Source organism: Oncorhynchus clarkii, chromosome 10 (genome assembly GCF_045791955.1).
Source record: "Oncorhynchus clarkii lewisi isolate Uvic-CL-2024 chromosome 10, UVic_Ocla_1.0, whole genome shotgun sequence".
NCBI classification, from domain to species: domain Eukaryota; kingdom Metazoa; phylum Chordata; class Actinopteri; order Salmoniformes; family Salmonidae; genus Oncorhynchus; species Oncorhynchus clarkii.
This window is the reverse complement of record NC_092156.1, coordinates 5,734,632-5,759,870: the sequence shown is the minus strand read 5'-3', so window position 1 is coordinate 5,759,870 and position 25,239 is coordinate 5,734,632. Positions and strand designations below refer to the sequence as shown.

Below are 25,239 nucleotides of genomic sequence, written 5' to 3'. Positions count from 1 at the left end.
CTAGGATGGACGTAACATTAGTCAATAATAACTATTTGTTCAGCACTTTTTAAATGTACAGAGACAGAATTCATAACATGGGCCATTCTTAGTGTTCTCCAAGTCAGAACTGTAGGATAACTAAAGGGGGCATATAAACACACAATGAAAGTGATTTACAACATTCGATGATTACATTTCTCTAAAACAGGTTATAGGCTATATGTGCACCACCAATGTGCACCATGTGCACCACCACCAAATTAATAGGTGAAAGCCCACATTAAGTACACAATAATGAGAAAATATTTTTTTAAAGGGTGTACCCTTTAATGAATCTGGTACCTTGCAAGGGACCCTTGTGGTGTTTCTGTACTGCACGTTCCGATTCTTTATTTTATTGGGCCCTGTATCTTAGTCCTACATCTTACCTTAGAAGTGTTAACTTCAAGCGGACTAAGATCTAGTTACAATGTCCCATAAATTGAATGTCCAAATAAAGTATTTACACAAAATAAGTTTTGCAGCGACACAATCCAAAAGGTATGCTACAGCTAACAATTTATTATTTTTGACTGTTCACAATTCACAAATTATAATTTTGATTCCCGTGATTCGATTCACCATGTTTGAACCAAACCCCAACTACTATAATGGCAAAGCAAATAATTTGATTTGTAAATTCATAGAAATGAATATATAATATGTATATTATTATTATTATTATTTAAAAAATTGGTTTGTCTTTTATAAAGTGGTCAACGTTTGACATTTACATTTATTTTTGTGTTTTGTTAACACAAAATGACAACGTTTTCCTAAACTGTATTTCCACAGTACACGGTTGCCATAGCACTCAGGTTGCCATAGCACTCAGGTCAGGTCCATCTCCAGTAACACTCCCGCGCAGGCGTACTAACAGCAGACTGATAGCACCGTAATAACAGAAATATATAGGGATACTTTAAAACAAACTTAAGTTTAACTCTTCTTTTTTTAAACTTTTTTATTTCTCAGACTGGCACAGCGGGAAGTACGAGCGTGAATGTCGTGAGGACCATGATGAGGTGTCCAGCGTGAAGAGTGAGGGTGCTCCCTTCCGTGCCGGGTTCCGGGGGCGTGGTCGTGGCAGGGGCAGGGGACGGGGACGAGGCAGAGGAGGCAGCAGAGGTAAGCTCTCCGTGGAAATTAACAGATATGGTATCGTATCTAGTTGGATGAGAGAGCCACGGTCTTAAGTGATTGAAGAACAGCGATGTCCTAATAGCATATTTATGGAGAAGTCGTGTGTAGAAAGTAACGCATTACACTAGCAAAGATTTCAAACTCCATTTCAGGTGTCTGTTTTTAGTACTGAAGTCTTAAAATACATAATTATTTTCATTTGTGTGGTTCCAAGGCTCTCTGTCTCTGTCTCTTTTTCTTTCTCTCTCTGTCTCACGTCTCTCTCACGTCTCTCTCTCTGTGTCTCTCTGTGTCTCTCTGTGTCTCTCTGTGTCTCTCTGTGTCTCTCTGTGTCTCTCTGTGTCTCTCTGTGTCTGTGCTCATGGCTTTGCCTTTGTCCTATGTAAACCCTGATCTGGCCCCGCTAAGGATACAGTAAAAACAACACAATCCCATAACAACCAGAGTGTGGTATAGTGCTCGGCGAGTCCTGTGGTTCCCTCAGTGCCACGGGTGGAGGCAGGGTGCCTGGTCCTGCTGGTTCTAGCCACCAGCCTCTCCCCTCTGGCTTCGCCACAGGAAAACACTCCCCCCCCCACCCCCACCCCTTTCATTTGAGGAGAGAGGGGGAGGAACAAGGGGAGTAGAGCAGACCCACCCACTGTCATTATGAAACCTGCCGTTCTTCTCCTTCTTACTAGGCCGAGATCCCTCTGTCTTGAGTTTTACCCCCCCCCCCCCCCCCCACAGGAACACACCGTTTCAGCAATCTAACAATGTTTTCCTGACAGGATGCCATATTTAAATTCTCTCTCTGCTGATCTTTAGATGAATATTTACTCTCTAGCTCTGTCAGCTTGCTCCGATTTTTAGAGTGTATTCACACACCTTCCTAGGCTCAACAGCTGTGCTGCAAATGTCTCTGCTGTTGCTAAACTGCCTCCGTAGCTTTGTTTGTTTTAGTAGGTATGTGACAGCCGACTTCTGCCGTGTCTCCTGCCAGGTCACTATGACTACCATTACGGCTACAAGGCCTACGACGGGAAGGACGGCGCCTACGGCCAGAAGTTTGGCGCTCCAGTGACCTACTACTATGACAACATGAGCAGCAACGACCTGTACTCCGTAGACCAGGACCTGCTCAAGGACTACATCAAGAGGCAGATGTGAGTACTGCCGTTGGTTACGGCTCTTTAGAACTACTGCCGTTGGTTACGGCTCTTTAGAACTACTGCCGTTGGTTACGGCTCTTTAGAACTACTGCCGTTGGTTACGGCTCTTTAGAACTAGTGCCGTTGGTTACTGCGCTTTAGAACTAGTGCCGTTGGTTACGGCGCTTTAGAACTAGTGCCGTTGGTTACGGCGCTTTAGAACTAGTGCCGTTGGTTACTGCGCTTTAGAACTAGTGCCGTTGGTTACTCCGCTTTAGAACTAGTGCCGTTGGTTACTGCGCTTTAGAACTAGTGCCGTTGGTTACTGCGCTTTAGAACTAGTGCCGTTGGTTACTGCGCTTTAGAACTAGTGCCGTTGGTTACGGCGCTTTAGAACTAGTGCCGTTGGTTACGGCGCTTTAGAACTACTGCCGTTGGTTACGGCGCTTTAGAACTAGTGCCGTTGGTTACTGCTCTTTAGAACTAGTGCCGTTGGTTGCTGCGCTTTGGAACTAGTGCCGTTGGTTACTGCGCTTTGGAACTAGTGCCGTTGGTTACTGCGCTTTGGAACTACTGCCGTTGGTTACTGCTCTTTAGACCTAGTGCCGTTGGTTACTGCGCTTTAGAACTAGTGCCGTTGGTTACTGCTCTTTAGAACTAGTGCCGTTGGTTGCTGCGCTTTGGAACTAGTGCCGTTGGTTACTGCGCTTTGGAACTAGTGCCGTTGGTTACTGCGCTTTGGAACTACTGCCGTTGGTTACTGCTCTTTAGACCTAGTGCCGTTGGTTACTGCGCTTTGGAACTAGTGCCGTTGGTTACTGCGCTTTGGAACTACTGCCGTTGGTTACTGCTCTTTAGACCTAGTGCCGTTGGTTACTGCGCTTTAGAACTAGTGCCGTTGGTTACTGCTCTTTAGAACTAGTGCCGTTGGTTACTGCTCTTTAGAACTAGTGCCGTTGGTCATTGTTGTCTTTTTCAGGGTTTAAATCATGTAAATAACCTATGCTGTTTTAGCAGACTCTTTCAACCAAAAGGATTGGCATTCATGCACATTTTTGTCATATGGGTGGCCCCAGAATATAACATGGAATCTGAATTTAGGTGTACATACATAGGCCTACAATTTCCATGATCAAATTCCATCTCCAATACAACGGATTGTAGTTGAAATTCCATTTATTTTCACTCCAAAACGAAGCTGAGACGATAGACAAATATTTAGTCTCAACACTTTCCCCACCTCGTATCATTGCACTCCCTGACAAGGGCTTTTCCAACAAACAAAAAACATCTTCAGATTGTGTTCTATTGAACATGTCTTCACAATAAAGGCATTGTGATTCTAGGAAGACTGATTTTTGTTGACTTCCTGCATTTTCTCCGTAGTGAGTATTACTTCAGCCTTGACAACCTGGAGCGGGACTTCTTCCTGCGCAGGAAGATGGATCAGGAAGGCTTCCTGTCTCTTGGCCTGGTCGCTAGCTTCCACAGGGTGCAGGCCCTCACCACCGACGTCAACCTCATCATAGAGGTACGTACGTCCCCCTTCTTAGCTGTTTCTAGCAAGGTGGCGGATGGCTCTAGAAATAAATACGTCTCTCTAACGTCAGAACTCATCAGATTTGTAGATAATTCAAGGCTTTTTCAACGAGTTTTGACTTCTCAACAACAACAAAAAAAACACTTCCTGCATTAGTTTCTTTCCCTTTGAAGTTTTTTTGAATGTAATGCAGGAATGTGTTCCAACTTGCCCGGCATTGAGAATATTCTAGATCAGGGATGCCAAACATTCAGACAGGTTGCCTGATTTGGCCAGCAAGGGGGTCCAATCCTGCCCTCGTGTGGTTTTAGTAAAATTAAAATAAAAAAAAATAAAAAAAATATATATATATATTATATTATATATATATTATATATATATTATGTGTGTGTGTATGTATATATATATATATATACATACACACACACACACACACACACACACACACACACACACACACACACACACACACACACACACACATGCGTATAACGATAGATGAGTAGATACTATTTAAGTGTGTTTCATACCCTCAACACTCTTAAATCTACCCCCTTAGTCTTTAAAGGGTAGCAAAGAGGTGGAGATCATCGAAATGAAGATCCGCCGCAAGGTGGAACCCGAGAAGTGGCCTCTACCGGGTCTTTCCATGGGACCGGACCACAACCAAGTCGACCTGACCCAGCTCATCCACTGCCCGGAGTTCGTGCCCCGGCAGACGCCCGCTGAGCAGACAGGTAAAAGCAGCTACACCCGCTGTAGAACAGATACCCAACCGTTTTGATAGTGGCCCGCTGTAGAATCAGATACCCAACCGTTTTGATAGTGGCCCGCTGTAGAATCAGATACCCAACCGTTTTGATAGTGGCCCGCTGTAGAATCAGATACCCAACCGTTTTGATAGTGGCCCGCTGTAGAATCAGATACCCAACCGTTTTGATAGTGGCCCGCTGTAGAATCAGATACCCAACCGTTTTGATAGTGGCCCGCTGTAGAATCAGATACCCAACCGTTTTGATAGTGGCCCGCTGTAGAATCAGATACCCAACCGTTTTGATAGTGGCCCGCTGTAGAACAGATACCCAACCGTTTTGATAGTGGCCCGCTGTAGAACAGATACCCAACCGTTTTGACAGTGGCCCGCTGTAGAACAGATACCCAACCGTTTTGACAGTGGCCCGCTGTAGAACAGATACCCAACCGTTCTGACAGTGGCCCGCTGTAGAACAGATACCCACCCGTTCTGACAGTGGCCCGCTGTAGAACAGATACCCACCCGTTCTGACAGTGGCCCGCTGTAGAACAGATACCCACCCGTTCTGACAGTGGCCCGCTGTAGAACAGATACCCACCCGTTCTGACAGTGGCCCGCTGTAGAACAGATACCCACCCGTTCTGACAGTGGCCCGCTGTAGAACAGATACCCACCCGTTCTGACAGTGACTATCCATTTAGCTCCTCAAAACAGGTGTATTGATCCACCTAGTCAGCCACACATCCACTTTAACAGTCTGTGTGTGTGTGTGTGTGTGTGTATTTTCACTATGAAAACAGACGTTTGTACACTTGGCCATACAGAGTTGCTCTATAAGCACATGGCTATACTCAGCTGCCTAGCCAGTCACAGTCACCGTACGCTTGCTAGTGTCTCACTATCCACTTATAGCATCACAACACCCTGGTGAAGGTTAAAAGCCTCCCATGTTGGCTCAGTTTGGGCCCAGCCTAGACACCCAAGTTTTTTTTTTTTTTTTTTAAGACTGGGCTATACAGTGTGATACTGTGAGGTGGACTCATTCTGATTCAGTCGAGGGCTCTCTTGTTGTGTCAAGTAGACCCTGATTAGGCAAAGCTGATTTAGTCCATTGGGTTGCTTATCTGGTGAGCTCACTCACCGCTCTGTCCGCCTTGTAGGCTTGTCTAATGAGCACCTGTCTGTCCACATGGTACATCCTGTAGGCTTGTCTAGACTAGGGATCACCTATAGTCAATCTAATCGACAGAATCTGCTCCAGGGTCTCCCCGGTCCTCCACACCCACCAGGGGCTCAACCAGGGCCTCCATGCAGCCCAAGGTGGAGCAGGACGTGTCCAACCTGAAGAGCATGTCCAAGGGCCTGTCGGCGAGTCTCCCCGACCTGGACTCTGAGTCCTGGATCGAGGTGAAAAAGAGGCCCAGGCCCTCCCCGGCCCGACCCAAGGTGAGTGGAGCTGAAGGAGAGGAGAGGGACCTGAACGTGTTCCGGAAGGGGGATTCAAACCTCACAATACGATATTATCGCGATATTTGGGTGCCAATATGATGTGTATTGCATTTCTCACACTTCTTTGTGTGTTGTGAGATTCAACACTGATTTTTATTGCGATTTGTTCAGCCAATCATATTGCTCACCAAATGTCTGCTGCAGAGGGACGAGAACCATGAGAAAATTAGTTTAGATCAGTCAATGAAATAGAAATGCTGAAAACAGAATTGTCTCCCTAATTTAAAAAAAACCCAAACAAGATGGAGGACAAGCTATGAAGGAAATACTGGGAGTTTTGGTGCAGGGGACAGCCAACTAGCGCAAAAATAACATTGCGAAATTGTCAAAACAATATGACACAATTTATAATATCCCTAATGTGGTCTACATTTATTCCCCCCCCCATCGCTTATATGGATATCAGGGCAATGTTGCATCAAAACCCAATGATTATAAAGGCTTCCTTCAAGACACTTACGACCAATTTCATGACCTAATATCTGCATCCCAAATGGCACCCTATTCCCTATTTAGTGCACTACTTTGGACCAGATCCCTAGTCAAAAGTAGTGCACTACATAGGGAATAATAGGGTGTCATTTGAGGGTATATACACCATACCTCTACATTGCCCTCTCTCCACTTGTCTCCCTCTCCACCTTTGTTTTGTCATCCATCCATACCTCCCTCCCTCCTCCCTGGGCGTTAACTGACGGTAGACCCCCTCGTTGCAGCAGAAGGAAGAGGCTGTCTCCCCGGTGCCCCAGCCAGGCCCCAGCCCAATCCCCTCGGTCTCCCCAGCCCAGGCCTCGGCCACGGGAGCCAAGGAGGAGCAGGACGAGCCCGAGGAGCTGGACTTCATGTTCGACGAGGAGATGGAGCAGATAGATGGTCGCAGGAACACCTTCACCGACTGGTCCGACGACGACTCGGACTGCGAAATCGCCGACAACGACGTTAACAAAATCCTCATCGTGACTCAGACGCCGCCTTACCTGCGCAAGCACCCGGGTGGCGACCGTACGGGCCACCACACGTCACGCTCTAAGCTGACCAACGAGCTGGTGAAGGTGATCAACGACGGCCTGTACTACTACGAAGCAGATCTGTGGGATGACAACTACGAACCCGAGTACGCCACCATCAAGGTCAGTCCCTTTCGCTGAGACGTCAACTCCGTAGTCGGGTATCAAGAAAGGTAAATCGAGTTAAAACCCACAGGGATTAGTAGTTGTTTGTTCAATTATTTTTTTTACCAGTGTTGCCGATGGGAATGTGGTGAATAGCAGAATTTCCCCTAACTAATTCCATATCTCTTAGTTAAATTAGGCATGTTTAACCTAGCTTCCACCAGGCCCAGAAACTATTTAAACAATAATAAACGATAACAACAAAAAAACTGTTGTATGCATCACTGATATATAACTTAAGTGGGCTATTCTGAAAAGTTCCAGTTGTCTATTCTGGCTGCAGTTGTGGATGTTTCTGTCCCAAGGCCTGTGAGCACGCGGGGGGTCTGGATGTGGCGGGCCACAGAATGGTCGTGTTGCCATTTTGAATGTGTGTTTGTTGTCCCTGCTCTCATTGTGACAGGGCTCTTTGTGCCCGTTCACGTGCCCCCCCCCCCCCCCAATCCAGTGGTGTGTGGAAAAGAGTTCCCTTGTTTATAAATAAACCCTAACTAGGCTTGCCTCCTCTTTAGCTAAAGGCTCTGTTTAAGTGGGTTTTCGGGGGGGGGGATATATTACTCTTCAAATGTCTTCAGAGGTAACTTTGCTAGACTTCGCGATGGCTGGGGCTGGAAATGTAAGTAGTGCTTCAAAAATGGCACCCGTTTCCTCATTTTGGTGCGCTGTGCTTTTGACCAGAGTCCTATGTGCCCTGGACAAAGCAGAGCTCTATGTAGGAAGCATGTTTCCATTGAGGACACAGGCTCTGTGTGTAGCATTCCAGTTTAGTAGTCGTTGTTTTTGCTAAAAAAAAAAATTCTACCAGTTTTGTTATGGAGGAAAGTTGATTATTGTGTGTTGTGTTGTGGAGATCGTTGCATGTTGACATCCAGACTAGTTTGAAATGGACCGGGATGAAATAGCAGTTAGATTGAAGGCTCTACTATAGCCTTGTAGTTTCTTGGTCAGTGTGTGTGTGTGTGTGTGTGTCCAACCATAACCCAACCATTAGAAGGTACATTAGGCTACATAGATCATAGATGACAGGCCATTAACTATATCCTCCGGCTTTTGTTGTTTTGGACATGCAATGAGGCATGGTCCAATGTTTGGCTTTTTGAATGTTCATCGCCTGGACACATAACGGCTAGTCCTGGACACATAACGGCTAGTCCTGGACACATAACGGCTAGTCCTGGACACATAACGGCTAGTCCTGGACACATAACGGCTAGTCCTGGACACATAACGGCTAGCCCCGACTAAAAAGCACTTTCAATGGAGAATCAAAACGTTTTTTTTTCCTCTTAGACTGGGCTCAAATCTGCCCATTAAGTTTGACCACTGTCTCACTGAGGCTCTCTGCCATGTTGTCTCTGCAGCAAGAGGTGGAGAACTTCAAGAAGGTTCACCTGATCAGCCGAGAGGAGTTTGACTGCCTGACCCCAGAGCCCCCTGTCGACCCCAACCAGGAGGTACCCCCGGGACCCCCCAAGCCCCAGCAGAGTGAGTACCACGGACTACACACACACACACACACACACGGACAAGGCCGACACGGACAAGACGCCGACCTCTCAATAAAACAGGGGTTACGCAACCTATCCAGTGCCTAGCTCAACCACTGAACTGAACGAACGGGCAATGACACCATGGAGCAGAACAATGAGTTGGTAGCGGGTCTATGGCTTTTTTGCAACACACACTGAAAAGCTTGGAAACTATAGCAATACCCTCCTCCACATAAGATACCCGTCTTACTCATGTGCATATCCTTTATATAGCTGTGATACTAAAATGACCCATAACTGTATTCCAGATATCACTCATGTCTCCTATGTCTCACATCTCTCAGTTCCCGTAGACGCCTTGGCGAACAAACTGTTCGGTGCCCCCGAGCCTTCCACAATAGCACGCTCCCTCCCGACTACTGTGCCTGACTCGCCCAACTACCGCAGTGCCCGGACACCCCGCACGCCACGCACCCCGCACCGGAAGGACCCCCCCATGACGCCCCGCTTCTACCCCGTGGTGAAGGAGAGCCGGCCTGTCGACGCCATGGTAACAAATAAGAGTTTCTGCCATTTAGCTTCGACTCATGTTGATCTCCCAGGGGAACAGCCTGTTAGATGTTGATCTCCCAGGGGAACAGCCTGTTAGATGTTGATCTCCCAGGGGAACAGTCTGTTAGATGTTGATCTCCCAGGGGAACAGCCTGTTAGATGTTGATCTCCCAGGGGAACAGTCTGTTAGATGTTGATCTCCCAGGGGAACAGCCTGTTTGATGTTGATCTCCCAGGGGAACAGCCTGTTTGATGTTGATCTCCCAGGGGAACAGCCTGTTAGATGTTGATCTCCCAGGGGAACAGCCTGTTAGATGTTGATCTCCCAGGGGAACAGCCTGTTAGATGTTGATCTCCCAGGGGAACAGCCTGTTAGATGTTGATCTCCCAGGGGAACAGTCTGTTAGATGTTGATCTCCCAGGGGAACAGCCTGTTAGATGTTGATCTCCCAGGGGAACAGCCTGTTAGATGTTGATCTCCCAGGGGAACAGCCTGTTTGATGTTGATCTCCCAGGGGAACAGCCTGTTTGATGTTGATCTCCCAGGGGAACAGCCTGTTTGATGTTGATCTCCCAGGGGAACAGCCTGTTTGATGTTGATCTCCCAGGGGAACAGCCTGTTTGATGTTGATCTCCCAGGGGAACAGCCTGTTTGATGTTGATCTCCCAGGGGAACAGCCTGTTTGATGTTGATCTCCCAGGGGAACAGCCTGTTTGATGTTGATCTCCCAGGGGAACAGCCTGTTAGATGTTGATCTCCCAGGGGAACAGCCTGTTAGATGTTGATCTCCCAGGGGAACAGCCTGTTTGATGTTGATCTCCCAGGGGAACAGTCTGTTAGATGTTGATCTCCCAGGGGAACAGCCTGTTAGATGTTGATCTCCCAGGGGAACAGCCTGTTAGATGTTGATCTCCCAGGGGAACAGTCTGTTTGATGTTGATCTCCCAGGGGAACAGCCTGTTAGATGTTGATCTCCCAGGGGAACAGCCTGTTAGATGTTGATCTCCCAGGGGAACAGCCTGTTAGATGTTGATCTCCCAGGGGAACAGCCTGCTAGATGTTGATCTCCCAGGGGAACAGCCTGTTTGATGTTGATCTCCCAGGGGAACAGCCTGTTATTTGCCCCCTTTCAAATGTGTGCAACTTTTGCATAGAAAAGGGGGCCATTCCTTTGCCACAGCACTGTACATATAGATGATATCAGACTTATACTGCGCATCTGTTTATACATATGATTTGGAAAGTGTGTCTCACTTCAAACTGACGACTAGGGCTGGATTTGGGTGTGGGCGTCTTGACTTCTGTCATTCTCCTGGTGTAGTTAACTGCCCTCTCTCTATCTCTCTCTCGATCCCTCTCTCTCTCTCTCTCTCTCGATCCCTCTCTCTCTCTCTCTCTCTCGATCCCTCTCCCCCTTCTCTCTCCAGACCCCCAGGAAAAGGAAGACCAGACACAGCTCTAACCCCCCAATGGAGTGCCACGTTGGCTGGGTGATGGACTCACGAGAACACCGGTCCCGCACTGCCTCCGTCAGGTGAGACAAGTCTCACCTGTGTGATTTGCGAACGTGTACACCTGTTCATTTTACCTACAAAATTGAGTGGTTTATTTGTTGAGTGGTTTACCACGTTGGTAAGTCTACTCGTATGTTCATTTCAGGTTTAATTTATCCTTGATGTCTGTGTATTTAATGACCCGTCCCCCTTCTCTCCAGCTCCAACGCCAGCCCCTCAGAGGGTACCCCTGCATTGGGGGGAATTGGCTGTACCCCCCAGTCGCTCCCCAAGTTCCAGCACCCCTCCCACGAACTGCTCAAGGAGAACGGCTTCACTCAACATGTTTACCACAAGTACCGTCGGCGCTGCCTAAACGGTACTCATAGCTACCATATATATCCCCCCCCCCCCCCCCCCCCCTAAACACACAGACACACAGACACACACAGATCAGTCATTCACGCACTTAAAGAGTACATGCGTAGTACCTTTACCATTTCATATACTGCTTCCATTACTCACTATTTTCCATTCAGAAACGTCTGACTTTGTCACAGTCTCTAGAAAGTCACGTTGCCCCACACACAGTTCACATTACACTTGTGTGTAAATTGCAGTGGCTTACTTTGATACTCAGGTTGCATTCCAAATAGCAACCTGGTCCCTACATAGTGCACTACTTTTGAAAATATGGGGAACAAGTTGGCATTTAGAACACAACACAGCCAAAGTGTCTCACCCTTTCACCCTTTCTACTCCACCAATCACAGAGCGCAAGCGGTTGGGCATCGGCCAATCCCAGGAGATGAACACGCTGTTCCGTTTCTGGTCGTTCTTCCTAAGGGATCACTTCAACAGGAAGATGTATGAGGAGTTCAGACAGCTGGTGGTGGAGGACGGCAAGGAGGGATACAGGTACATGTTTCATTTCGTTATTTGCTTAATACTCATCCATCTACAGATTACACGTAGATATTTGACTGTGTGGAGTGGCCGCGGATCCGACTTTACCTCGACCTTTCTTCCCCGACAGCGAAAGGTTTGAGAGGGTCTTCTCATCTGCTCGCAGTATACTCTAGGTAGAGACAACACACAGGCAGTCTAAATAGCGATTTGATTCTTCTGTTTTCACCATTTCAAACATTGACAAAGCAGGGGGCAGTCGAGTCAAAAGTAGAAGCGGTCTTTTTCAGCAACTCAGGCTACGATATGGCAGCATAACTATATAGATTACAGCATCACAACTGTACACGTGTGGCTAAAATGCAGGTTGTTTGTGTAGACCCTCCCCCTGCTTGTGCCTACTACATTACCCTTAGTTAAAACATACAGAGAAGGTTGAAGCCTACGGGGGGGGGGGGGGGGGGGGGGGGTTTGAGGCCTACTGGAGGGGGGGGGGCCTACTGGGAGGAGGGGGGGGGGGGGGGGGGTGGTTGAGGCCTACATCATCATCAATTCACCTACTCCGAGTCTCACAAAGACACGGTGGTTGGAAACAAAAATCTCATATTTGGACTCTAGACCAAAGGACAGATTTCCACCGGTCTAATGTCCATTGGTTGTGTTTCTTGGCCCAAGCCAGTCTTTTCTTCTTGTTGGTGTCCTTTAGTAGTGGTTTCTTTACAGCAATTTGACCATGAAGGCCTGATTCACGAAGTCTCCAGTCGATGTTGAGATGTGTCTGTTTACTTGAACTCTGAAGCATTTATTTGGCCTGCAATTTCTGAGGCTGGTAACTCTAATGAACTTATCCTCAGCAGCAGAGGTAACTCTGGGTCTTCCTTTCCTGTGGCGGTCTTCATGAGAGCCAGTTTCTTCATAGCGCTTGATGGTTTTTTCCGACTGCACTTGAAGAAACTTTCAAACTTCTTGATATTTTCCGTATACTGACCTTCATGTCTTAAAGTAATGATGGACTCTAATTTCTCTTTGCTTATTTGAGCTGTTCTTGCTATAATATGAGAGAAAAGAACAGCTTTTACCAAATAGGGCTATCTTGTATACCACCCCTACCTAGTCACAACACAACTGATTGGCTCAAACGCATTAAGAAGGAAATACATTCCACAAATTAACTTTTAACAAGGCACACCTGTTAATTGAAATGCATTCCAGGTGACTACCTCATGAAGCTGGTTGAGAGAATGCCAAGTGCGTTCAAAGCTGCCATCAAGGCAAAGGGTGGCTACTTTGAAGAATCTCAAATATAAAATATATTTTGATTTGTTTAACACTTTTTTTTGGTTACTACATGATTCCATGTGTTATTTTATAGTTTTGATGTCTTCACTATTATTCTACAATGTAGTAAAAAAAATATAGAAAACCCCTTGAATGAGTAGGTGTTCTAAAACTTTTGATTGTGTGTTGATGGATAGTTGTGACAGACAAGAGAACACTACATAGAGACCTAAGATAACAACAGCAAGGCAGCAACACAACATGACAACAGCAAGGCAGCAACACATGACAACACAGCATGGTAGCAACACAACATGACAACAGCAAGGCAGCAACACATGACAACACAGCATGGTAGCAACACAACATAACAACAGCAATGCAGCAACACAACATGGTAGCAGCACAAAACATGGTACAAACATTATTGGACAAAGTCAACAGCACAAAGGGCAAGAAGGTAGAGACAACAATACATCACACAAAGCAGCCACAACTGTCAGTAAGAGTGTCCATGATTGAGTCTTTTGAATGAAGAGATGGAGATAAAACTGTCCAGTTTGAGTGTTTATTGCAGCTTGTTCCAGTCGCGAACTGAAACGAGGTGCGACCCAGGGATGTGTGTGCTTTGGGGACCTTTAACAGAAGGTGACTGTCAGAACGGGTGGAGGTTGAGGGCTGAAGTAGGTTTTTATCAGATAAGGGTGGGGTAATAATAACCAAATTCTTCTAGTATAACAAATTTAGCCCTGGTCTCATAAACACTCTCAAGCCCACGTGCTAGTGAGTAGCCAGCTGAACTTTATGTTTTAAGTCTATTTGCTCGCTAACAAGGCAGAGCTGTTGAACTGTTGTGAGTACACATTCCTGTCTGTTTTTCGATCCACTTGGCCTGTAAAACTTTAAATCAAGTGGCCTACCTAGATAAGATGATGCTTATTTAATGAGAATGGATTTGCCAATTCCTTTATAACAATGCTTATGCTCATTGCACATTTAGAAAAACACGGACTAGAAACACAACAAGTGTTTGTCTAAAATGCGGTACGTGTTATTTTCCACAATCATGCTCATTGATGATCTCGTTTTAGTTTAGGTTTCTACATTTTGGGACATAAAAAGGGTAGAAAGGTTAGTCGTCTTTTACAGTAAAGTAATGTCTAAGCATTTCGGTGTCCATATGACTTTTTTTTTTAATGTATTTTTTTCCTGTTGGGCCAGTCCTCAAATGCAAATAGCTAGTTTAAGCAGCTTGTCAGAGAATAAGTTAGTCTTCTGTTGTTGTGAGTGGCAAGGGGAGGGGCTTTGGTGTGGGAAGATGCTCAGGAGGAGGGGCTTGGTGTCTGTGAAATGGGGAGATGCACTGGAGGAGGGGCTTGGTGTCTGGGAAATGGGGAGATGCACTGGAGGAGGGGCTTGGTGTCTGGGAAATGGGGAGATGCACTGGAGGAGGGGCTTGGTGTCTGGGAAATGGGGAGATGCACTGGAGGAGGGGCTTGGTGTCTGGGAAATGGGGAGATGCACTGGAGGAGGGGCTTGGTGTCTGGGAAATGGGAAGATGCACAGGAGGAGGGGCTTGGTGTCTGTGAAATGGGAAGATGCACAGGAGGAGGGGCTTGGTGTCTGTGAAATGGGTAGATGCACAGGAGGAGGGGCTTGGTGTGGGAAGATGCACAGGAGGGGCTTGGTGTCTGAAATGGGAAGATGCACAGGGGGAGGGGCTTGGTGTCTGAAATGGGAAGATGCTCAGGAGGGGCTTGGTGTCTGTGAAATGGGAAGATGCACAGGGGGAGGGGCTTGGTGTCTGTGAAATGGGAAGATGCACAGGGGGAGGGGCTTGGTGTCTGTGAAATGGGAAGATGCACAGGTGATGAAACCAAAAAGTCACGGAACATTCATTATTTTTATTTACAAAAAAATTGATTCTCGCGATACAGGCATTTGGGACATTGGTTTTAGCGTGTTCATTTGAATGAATTCTATATATCGCCCAGCCCTAGCTCTTAACACACCTGATTTAATCAGTCTTCCATTTAGACTACCGCAATTAGTTCGATTAGCCATCTTACTGCTGGGTTGGAACAAAAGCCAGAACTGTGTGGCCTTCCAGGATCTCAGTTGCCCACTACGGGTGTTAGATGAGTGTTAGTTTAGTCTGCTTGATCACCACACAAGGCAGATTGTTCAAAAAAAAAATATATATATGTTGTGTGTTGCAGGTACGGTCTGGAGTGTCTGTTCAGGTACTATAGCTACGGACTAGAGAGGAAATTCAGACCAGACATCTTCAAAGACTTCCAGGAGGAGACCATGAAAGACTACGAAGCTGGTGAGAGGTCGCCTAGGGAACGCCCAACTGTACACATTCTCACCGTGCAGTAACTCTCCGTACTATGCTTCCAAAAAGGAGTGCATTTCAACATCCCAAATGGCACCCTATTCCCCATAAAGTGGGCCACTTTTGACCCAGAGCCTTACATAGGGATTAGGTTGCCATTTTGAGACTTATCCTTAATGACGTTAGCCCCCTTAACACTGTCCCTTCTTCATGTTTTTTTCTGTGTCCCTGTCTCTCACAGGCCAGCTGTATGGACTAGAGAAGTTTTGGGCGTTTCTTAAATACTCCAAAAACAAAAACATGGAGATCGACCCCAAGCTGCAGGAGTGCCTGAGCAAGTTCAAGCGTCTTGAAGATTTCAGAATCGATGTAAGTAGAGAAATCTGTGAAAGAATTGTTTTGTTTTTTTCTACAATAACTTTTTACTACTTGGGGAAACCTGTTTTTTTTTTAAGTGTGAATTTAAACATGTTTACAACTTTTACTACCAGCCACGTGTGTGAATAACAGCGGTTTTATCAAGGCTGTTATCAGAGTGGTATCATCAGGGCTCTTAACGTGCTACCAATTTGGTCAAAATATTTTGCTGTGCGACCAGAAGTTCTATTCTGGAAGTACTGTGTGACTATGGGGGAAAAAAATCTCCCAAATAATAATTGTAACTTCTTAGGGCTGCAATCCCGTTAATGGGATGATATGACAACAGCCAGTGACAATGCAGAGCGCCAAATTCAAACAACAGAAGTCTCATAATTAAAATTCCGCAAACATACATGTACCTTATACCATTTTTAAAGGTAATCTTGTTGTTAATCCCACCAAAGTGTCCGATTTCAAATAGGCTTTACAGCGAAAGCACCACAAACGATTGTTAGGTCACCGCCAAGTCACAGAAAAATTCTGCCATTTTCCCAGCCAAAGAGAGGAGTCACAAAAAGCACACATAGAGATAAAATTAATCACTAACCTTTGATCTTCATCAGATGACACTCATATGACTTCATGTTACACAATACATGTATGTTTTGTTCGATAAAGTGAATATTTATATAAAAAAATCTAATTTTACAGTGGCGCGTTACGTTCAGTAGTTCTAAAACATGCGGTGATTGTGTAGAGAGCCACGTCAATTTACAGAAATACTCATTATAAATGTTGATGAAAATACAACTATTATACATGGAATTAGAGATATACTTCTCCTTAATGCAACCGCTGTGTCAGATTTCAATTTTTTTTTTGCGGAAAAAGCAAACCATGCAATAATCTGAATACAGATTTCAGACATCAAAGCAGCCAAAAAGATATCCGCCATATTGGGAAGTCAACAGAAGTCAGAAATAGCATTATAAATATTCACTTACCTTTGATCGTCATCAGAATGCACTCCCAGGAATCCCAGTTCCACATTAAATGTTTGATTTAGTTCGACAATGTCCATCATTTATGTCCCAAGAGCTACTTTTGTTAGCACGTTTGGTAAACAAATCCAAAGTCAGGAAGCGCGTTCCCTAGTTGCAGACAAAATGTCAAAAACGTCCGTTACTGTCTGTAGAGAAACACGTCAAACGATGTATGGAATCAATCTTTAGGATGTTTTTAACATAAAACGTCAATAATGGAATAACCTTTGATGATGAACCGGAGAATAACCTTTCCGACCGGAGAATTCCCATATCTGTAGAAAAGCAATGAAACGAGAGATACCTCATGGTGACACAATTTCCCTAGTTAAAAGAAATTCATGTTAGCAGGCAATATTAACTAAATATGCAGGTTTAAAAATATATACTTGTGTATTGATTTTAAGAAAGGCGTTGATGTTTTTGGTTAGGTACACATTGGTGCAACGACAGTGCCTTTTTTCGCAAATGCGCTTGTTAAATCACCCGTTTGGCGAAGTAGCCTGTGATTCAATGATAAATTAACAGGCACCGCATCGATTATATGCAACGCAGGACACGCTAGATAAACTAGTAACATCATCAACCATGTGTAGGTAACTAGTGATTATGCTAAGGTAGTTTTTTTTATGAGATACGTTTAAAGCTAGCTAGCACCTTACCGTGGCTCCTTGCTGCACTCGCATAACAGGTAGTCAGCCTGCCACGCAGTCTCCTCGTGGAGTGCAATATCATCGGCCATGATCGGTGTCCAAAAATGCAGATTACCGATTGTTATGAAGAAAACTTGAAATCGGCCATTCCGATTAATTTGTCGGCCTCTACTTCATTGTTGGGGTCGGCAGGTAGTCTAGTGGTTAGTGCGTTGGTAAAATAACTGAAAGGTTAGGCTGGATTGAATCCCCGAGCGGACAAATAAAACATTTGCCATTCTGCTCCTGAGCACTGTTCCCCGGTAGGCCGTCATTGTAAATAAGAATGTATTTTTAACTGACTTGCCTAGTTAAATAATACTTTCTTTTTTTAAAAACTTAGGCTCAAGAAGCTTTTGGGAAACTGGGCCGTGGTAATTTGACCAGTTCATTTTAAACATTTGGGGGCACAGAAGATGAATGATCATCGCAATGAATTAGACACATTTCTTGCATGTCCTCGTCCCAAACCTGACATTTGGAGACATTATCTATGTAATGCATCTCAATAGGAAAATGGCACTCATACACAATGTAGGAACCTAATATTCCACAAATGACTTAGTTATTTCAATGACAGGTGTTCGTATCAAATTTGAGCTTTTATAATAAACTAATGCATTTAGTGTTACATATTAGCTTCTAAGGCACAGCATGTGTTTGGAAAGTAGCTAGAATTCATTATATTGTATTTTCTGGTGCTCCTAACCTTTTTAAGTGGGAGCACCAGTGCTACCATTTTTTTGGTAATTATCATTTAGAGCGTTGGCTATCATACTCGTTTGACAAGGCTTTTATCAGAGTGCTATCATGCTCCGTCAGGCTTTTGTAGGTTCAAGGTACTGTGCAAGTGGGTTTGTTAAACATTAACAAAATGGCAGCCATTGCTGCAAGACTCGTCTCTTGGCGGCCCTGTTCACCCTGTAGTTTTGGACTCCACCTCAAATGGCACGTAAGACTCTGGTCAAAGTTGTGCACTAGAGGGAATACCGTGTAATTTGGTGACGCAGGCTTTTGTTACAGAACGTTCTGTTAGACTGTCTGTGGGGCCTCAGTCAATCCCAAATCTCACCGTTGTCCTTCCTTTCAGCCCCCGATGGAGGAGGGGGGTCGCAAGAGACACTCATCCAGTGGAGACGGTCGTCGCCGCCACCCCTCCCAGGGTTCCAGCCGCCCCCACAGCCAAACTGGCTTCGGCCCGGCCCCGATCGCCCAGGCCCCCGCCAAGGATGATGCCAGAAACAGCAGCCAGAGCCAGCGACCCTCGGCCCAGGCCTCGGCTACCACCGCATCAGACACCAAGCCACCAAAGTAAACCCCCGGACAACCCGCGGATCAACTCAACGTCATCAAATCCTTTTCTGCAACACAAGGGGGGGGGTCCAATGGTTCACGCCAAGCATGAGAGAATGACTTTGATGAATGTCTCGTGATTGAAATAAATCAAGGCTCTTCCATTTTTAATTTCCTTTCTTTTGTTTGAAACAGAGGTTTGTCTTGTTGGAGACAAAGACTATTGAAGGAATGGATAAAGTGTTCCATTGTAGTTTTTTTTTTTGTTTTTTTTTTTTTTGCTAACCTTAGCAACATATATTCTCCCGGTGGTTACTATGTGGGAATGAAGATGGTTTTTTTTGAGCACGTTTGATGGCAACTGCAAACCTTGTGGCCCCCTTTCTATCGTTGGACCTCCTTTCCATTTGACACCATCTGTTGGCTGACAGATGAGTGATTCTTCAAGATCTGATCTTTTTTTTTTCTTCTATGGGGTGAGTGGTGGATTGGAAACTGATACTTTTGAAAAAATTAAGGAAAACAATATTTGACTTGTTTTGGGCTGGAGGGAAGATCAAAATCAAGAAGAAACCAAATGATTAAAATAAAAGACTTGTACCAGTCCCTCAGTATGAGCAAGATCGTTGAAAGTTGCCTTATTTTAATGGTTTTTTTGCTTAATTTGTGCCCGCCACCTTAATGTCGATTGTACAGCATTGATAATTGCAAATATGCAACATCGGTCATCACCTACAGTAGTGGCCACTCAGTGACACCCCCCCACCCCCCCGCCTGCCAAACAGCACCCCTTCTGAACTGTCTTCCAAGTGTCATATGGTCTGTTACAAAGCCTCCCCACCCCTCGGTGTGTTTGCAATTTGTGGCTCTTTGTGCTAAAATGCTTTGCTGGGGGGGGGCACACCCACCCCTAACACCCCCCCCCCCCAAATCACCAACCTCCCAAGGACAGTATGCGTTCAGCCATCGATCTGTTCATCCTATCATCCATCCATTGTACACCATTCAGGCTACAGGACTGGAATCACCAATCCGGATGACTTGACGACAGAGGAAAGGCTCTCAGTCCCAGTAGATCTGGCATGCTGCGGCAGGTGCTTTAGGTGTGTGGTGGGCTTTGTTTTGAGGGGTGGGGGGTGTAATGGCCTGCTTTCCAGGGCTAAACAAGACAAGGCTTCAGTCTGCAGCTTGGCATGGCCTATACCCCCGCATCCCACCACCACTCACACACACACACACCAGTGTTTCTTCCAGAGAGTGGTGGCTCTACTCCGTTCTTCTGGAGAACTGTAACCAATGGACAAGGCTATGTATCACCTCTGACCCCAACCAACCTGTTATATTCCCCTACATCCAGTCAGATCAACTACAATAATCTAGTTTAGATAACTTAATCTTTATCCGACATGAGTACTGATGATATCAAATAGATGATTTTTTTGTTTTGTTTTTTTTGTCCACTAATGTAAATGTGAATTGGACAGATGAAGAGAAATTACACCTCCCGGCTACTTGTTTTATTGTTTATAGAACAGATTATATATTCATTCGCCTTACATGTGTACGTACTCAAAAAAAAAAAAATTTTTTTTTTAATGTTCTCATCTCTTATTGCTTTTTAATTTGCTGTGTTTGAAGCTAGGGTATGTCTCTGTATTGAATGTGTGTTTTGAAACCTCTGGACTTTCAAGAAATGGGAAAATTAGTATAGTACAAATAAAGGGAAATTTACATTAGGGCATCAACTGACATTTAATGCAACAACAGACATTACACATTTCCAGGAAGTGTAGAGTTCAACTCCAAATCAAAGTTAATTTGCAAAATTTTATTTTGATGAATTGTGTTGACAAATTGTGTGATGCGAATCGCTGGTGTGTTCACGCCCAACAGCAATTTAGAACGAATTGTACCATGAGTTAATGTTGGTGGTTGAATATGAATAGTCCCCCTAACTAGTTATTGATCAGTGACGTACAATGGTCCTCTTTTTTTAGTTAAATACAAATTAGCATAAATAACAGTTAAACTATACCATCTGCTGGAGGGGAAATGGAGTGATTCAGATTCACTGGTGGTTCCCCCTGTGTTAGAATGTCCAGTTGTCTTCATGTTTTGTTTTTTGTTTTCAAATGATATCTTTATTAACCCTCCCCGCCATTGTTGAACAATTTACAAGAGTTTAGCGAGAATTAGCTATGTTTTAGCTTTTTTCTTTTTTTTCTGTTTTGTTGTGGGCTTAGTTCAATGGAGCTGCGGGGTCAATTCAGGAGGCTGATATGAATCACTCAAGAAATCATTTCCTCGAGGAATAAAGACGAGAAAAAAAGTCCCAACCATTTCCCAACCCAGTTAATCCTCTGAGAGGATGTGGTGTGTCACCAGGGGGCGCCCTTCCAGACAGCCACACAGACAGATGTCCCCCACCCCCCCAGTGAATGTTACCTGTGCCCCCTCCGCCAGGATAAAGGGGGGCAGGTGCTCTGGGGTCCAGCCTTTTTCTTTAGCATAGTGACAAACCCTGCGGATGGATCAGCGGGCGCTCCGATGAACTCTAGGGGGCGCCATGCCTGGCATCCTGCAGGGTCAGGGTGGACTGGGCCAGACTTTTGAAGAGAAAGAGGGAGGGAGGGGAGGACGAGGAAGATGGACGTAACCCGCCTTGGGTTTGTCAACCGACGTCACTATTTGAGAGGATGTGAATGGCTATGATGTCTGGGAACTGAACAAGGAGAAACAATTCCATAAAGCCATATAAATAGAGAAACAGCTGTATATGAACCATTAAAAAAAAAATGTTAATAGTTCATTATCTTTAACAATATCCCAGGCTTGTCATGAGAAAAAAAAAAGATTTTAAAAAAATTAAATAAAAAGGAACCCAAAAAAAAAATATAAAACAGAAAAATGTAAAATACTTGAATGAGATCTTGTATTATAACATTTTAATATTCATAATATCTGCTTTGTAGGCTGATGTGATTCGCTATTAGTGTTATTTGTGATTTGTAGTAATTATGCTTTTCCTTATTAAATACAACAAAAAAAAAACACAAAATGGACAAAAAACCTCACCACCGCCTGTCATCGTCCTCTTTATTTACTTGTTTTGTCTTTTGCTGTGGGGATCTCCAGAAAGCCGAATGATTAAATTAGCCAGCTGACTTTGGTAAATTGCTACATTAAACTCTTGTTTTTCTGGTTGAAATAAGAAAGCTCATTTTTGTATTCGGGAATGTATTCAGACCCTTTGACTTCTCCCCCACATTTTTGTTACGCTACATCCTTATTCTAAAATTGATTAAATAAAATACGTTCCTCATCAATCTACAAACAGTATCCCATAATGACAAAACGAAAACAGGTTTTTAGAAATGTTTGCTTATTTATTGCACTTTTTTTTTTTTAATTTAAAAAATGAATATCTTATCTACTTAAGTATTCAGACCTTTTGCTATGTGACTCAAAATTGAGCTCAGGTGCATATTGTTTCCATTGATCATCCTTGAGCTGTTTCTACAACTTGATTAGAGTCCACCTGTGGTAAATTCAATTGATTTGGACATGATTTGGAGAGGCGCATACCTGTCTATATAAGGTGCCAGAGGAAAAAACCAAGCTATGGGGTCAAAGGAATTGTCCGTAGAGCTCTGAGTCAGGATGTGTCGAGGCACAGATCTGGTGAAGGGTACCAAAACATTTCTGCAGCATTGAAGGTCCCCAAGATCACAGTGGCCTCCATCATTCTTAAATGGAAAAAGTTTAGAACCACCAAGACTCTTCCTAGAGCTGGCCGCCCGGCCAAATTGAGCAATCAGGGGAGAAGGGCCTTGGTCAGGGAGGTGACCACGAACCTGATGGGCACTCTGACAGAGCTCCAGAGTTCCTCTGTGGAGATGGGAGAACCTTCCAGAAGGACAACCATCTCTGCAGCACTCCACACCAATCAGGCCTTTATACACCTTAAATACAGGTGTGCCAAGATTGTAGCGTCATACCCAAGAAGACTCATGGCTGGTATCGCTGCCAAAGGTGCTTCAACAAAGTACTGAGTAATGGGTCTGAATACTTATGTGAATGTAATGTTGTATAAATATTTTTTTACATTGACTATTTCTAAAAAATCTGTTACGTGGTATTGTGTGTAGATTGATGAGGGGAAAGAAAACAATTTTATACATTTTAGAATGAGGCTGTAATGTAACGAAGTGGAAAAAGTCCAGGGGTCTGAATACTTTCTGAATGCCCTGTAACCTGCTCCAGGTTTAGGCTAAATAAGGGCTAATGCAGCGTTCACATGCTAGGAAACTCAAATGTACGACTTGCTAACTGGTTACAATTATACACGTGCCTCGTTCAACGGAAATGTCCGTTTTCTAGTGTTCACGTGAACGCAGCATCACTCTTATTTATCCTGAATGATGTCTGAGCTGCGAGTAGAGGACCAATGAGATCATATTAATCTGTATTACAATGGTGGATATTGCTCTCTCCACCTGCCACTAACTCTAGCAGGTTTGTATTGCGCGTGTCTGTTGCACATGGCTAGTCGAACGCCGAGGTCTTCACTGAGACAATGCTGAAACACAAGTCCGTGGGGGAATCAGTGCAACATTTTCATGCGTCAACTTCTTTCATTTTTGATTATCTTGCAAATTCAGCAGGCCACGATGTGAAATAGGCTTTTAGAAGTGAAGTTTTTATTTGTTTTTAAACTTCTCGTTAAATGCCGTCTTTGGTGTCAATGCACAACCACAATCAGTTGTTTTTCTTCCCCCAATCGTATGATATAAGGATTGTATTAAGTCATACAAAAGTGTGCCTGACGTTTTAAATGCATTCTGTCAATTACTAAATGTGTAATGTGATAGGTATTTTAACATTACCATTTTCTAAAAATGATTTAATCAGTCGTCTTCCTCAAATGAAGGGGATGATGACGCGATCTTTTGAGAGCGGGAGGGAATCTGATTTCATTGGTCCTCAACACGCAGCTCAGACGCTTCGTTCAAAATAAATGGAGTTAGCCCTGAGTTGGCTTGCCGGTTAGTTCTGAGGGATTCGTTGTCATAGAATTGTACCTGGCTAATTTGGTGAGCCATATCCGTGGTACCGGTTATCCCAAATTGAACTCGGAGTTGACCAAAGTTACCTCGCTAATTTCTCAAACCTGGTTTGTAGTGTAATGAGGCTCTGACCACTGATAGATGATATTGGTTAGACTAATACTAGGGTTGTAAAATTCGGCTAACTTTTACAGAAATACTGGTTGGAGGGTTCCGGATGTCCTGTTTATTCCCTCTGGGAATATTCCAACCGGGAATTTTTGGGAAAATTACCTCCATTTTCCAACCCTTACTGTAGCAGACTATTGATTATGTGTGAGAGAATGAGTATAACATATTTACAGATGTAATGATGCTGTTGAATGCTGGTTTTGTGTCAACTCTCAGAAGAAATTCAAATAACACATCTCATTTCTTTCAAAGATTTTATGCTACAATGCACAGAGTCGGACAGATCCCCACCCTCCCATGTATCAATCAGGGCAGAGGTTGTACATTACAAAATGGTGACAAGGATGGGATTGTTGTATGGTTTTCCATGTATCTACAAACCTAACATTTTGGCCTGTCAAATGATGGAAAAATATATAATTTGTATATAAAAAATATAATTTGCTGTGATTTGCTCAAGGACTGTAATTTAAGAATTTTCATATATAAAATATGGATGTAATGATTAATCAAATTAGTTAAATGGAGAGCTTTCTTTAATCTCAATGTCCACTTGTTTTTTTACATGGCATTGTGGATTTTAGCTGTATAGATGATGTATTTGGGATATTTTCAGTAAATTTACAATGCTTTCAGACAACGTGATTCATCGCAGGGGGGAAAAAAAGTGCACTAAAATGACAAAAAGTTAACTGATTTAACTCTTGACAGTCCTAACAAGAAAACAAGCTTACATGCATTTAAAGGGATACTTCGGGATTTTGGCAAATACGGCCGTTTATCTACTTCTTCCCCAGAATCAGATGAACTAATGGAAACCATTTTTTTGTGTCTAGTATGAAGGAAGTTAGAGAGTTTCACAAGCCAATGCTAACTAGCGTTAGCACAATGACTGGAAGTCTATGGGTATGTGCTAGCCTGCTTTTTGGGCAAGTAGATAAAGGGCATCAATGCCCGAAATCCCAAAGCAATCCGATTTATAAAATATAGAGATTAAAAATAAACTTGTAGCAGAGAACAAGGTTAGACTGAAATGGTAGAAAATGATATTGCTATCAACATTCACATTTCTTAAATAATAAAACCCAAGTCAATCTTGTGATCAAGCAGGTAAAAAGTTGTGAAGTACCACATGATGTGCGTTCAGTGAGAAAGTGTCAAACTTAATAAGGACCCCACTGTCTCTACTACCAAGAGTAAACTGACCAGTGAGAGTCAAGTCATCTCAGTGCCACAACTGAAGATAGGAATTATCTGATTGCATCACAGTATCTCTCTTTTTAAAGA

General features: G+C 44.1%; 1 protein-coding gene across 14 annotated transcripts in view; it reads left to right on the top strand.

Moving 5' to 3' along the window:
* The window catches only part of LOC139417948 (la-related protein 1-like), a 53,410-nt gene extending 31,486 nt beyond the window's left edge, over positions 1 to 21,924 (top strand). For 3 of the 14 annotated variants that reach the window (XM_071166957.1, XM_071166967.1, XM_071166961.1), the window contains 14 exons: positions 997 to 1,149; positions 2,147 to 2,309; positions 3,681 to 3,825; positions 4,394 to 4,571; positions 5,838 to 6,034; positions 6,799 to 7,227; positions 8,631 to 8,754; positions 9,104 to 9,309; positions 10,740 to 10,846; positions 11,027 to 11,184; positions 11,579 to 11,723; positions 15,209 to 15,318; positions 15,569 to 15,696; positions 18,513 to 21,924. In XM_071166957.1, coding sequence (XP_071023058.1) covers positions 997 to 1,149; positions 2,147 to 2,309; positions 3,681 to 3,825; positions 4,394 to 4,571; positions 5,838 to 6,034; positions 6,799 to 7,227; positions 8,631 to 8,754; positions 9,104 to 9,309; positions 10,740 to 10,846; positions 11,027 to 11,184; positions 11,579 to 11,723; positions 15,209 to 15,318; positions 15,569 to 15,696; positions 18,513 to 18,737 — 2,468 coding nt within the window. In that variant the 3' untranslated portion in view covers positions 18,738 to 21,924. The remainder of the gene's footprint in view (positions 1 to 996; positions 1,150 to 2,146; positions 2,310 to 3,680; positions 3,826 to 4,393; positions 4,572 to 5,837; positions 6,035 to 6,798; positions 7,228 to 8,630; positions 8,755 to 9,103; positions 9,310 to 10,739; positions 10,847 to 11,026; positions 11,185 to 11,578; positions 11,724 to 15,208; positions 15,319 to 15,568; positions 15,697 to 18,512) is intronic. The other 11 variants (XM_071166971.1, XM_071166963.1, XM_071166966.1 and 8 more) reach the window with 5 other exon arrangements.
* Positions 21,925 to 25,239: the final 3,315 nt, after the last annotated feature.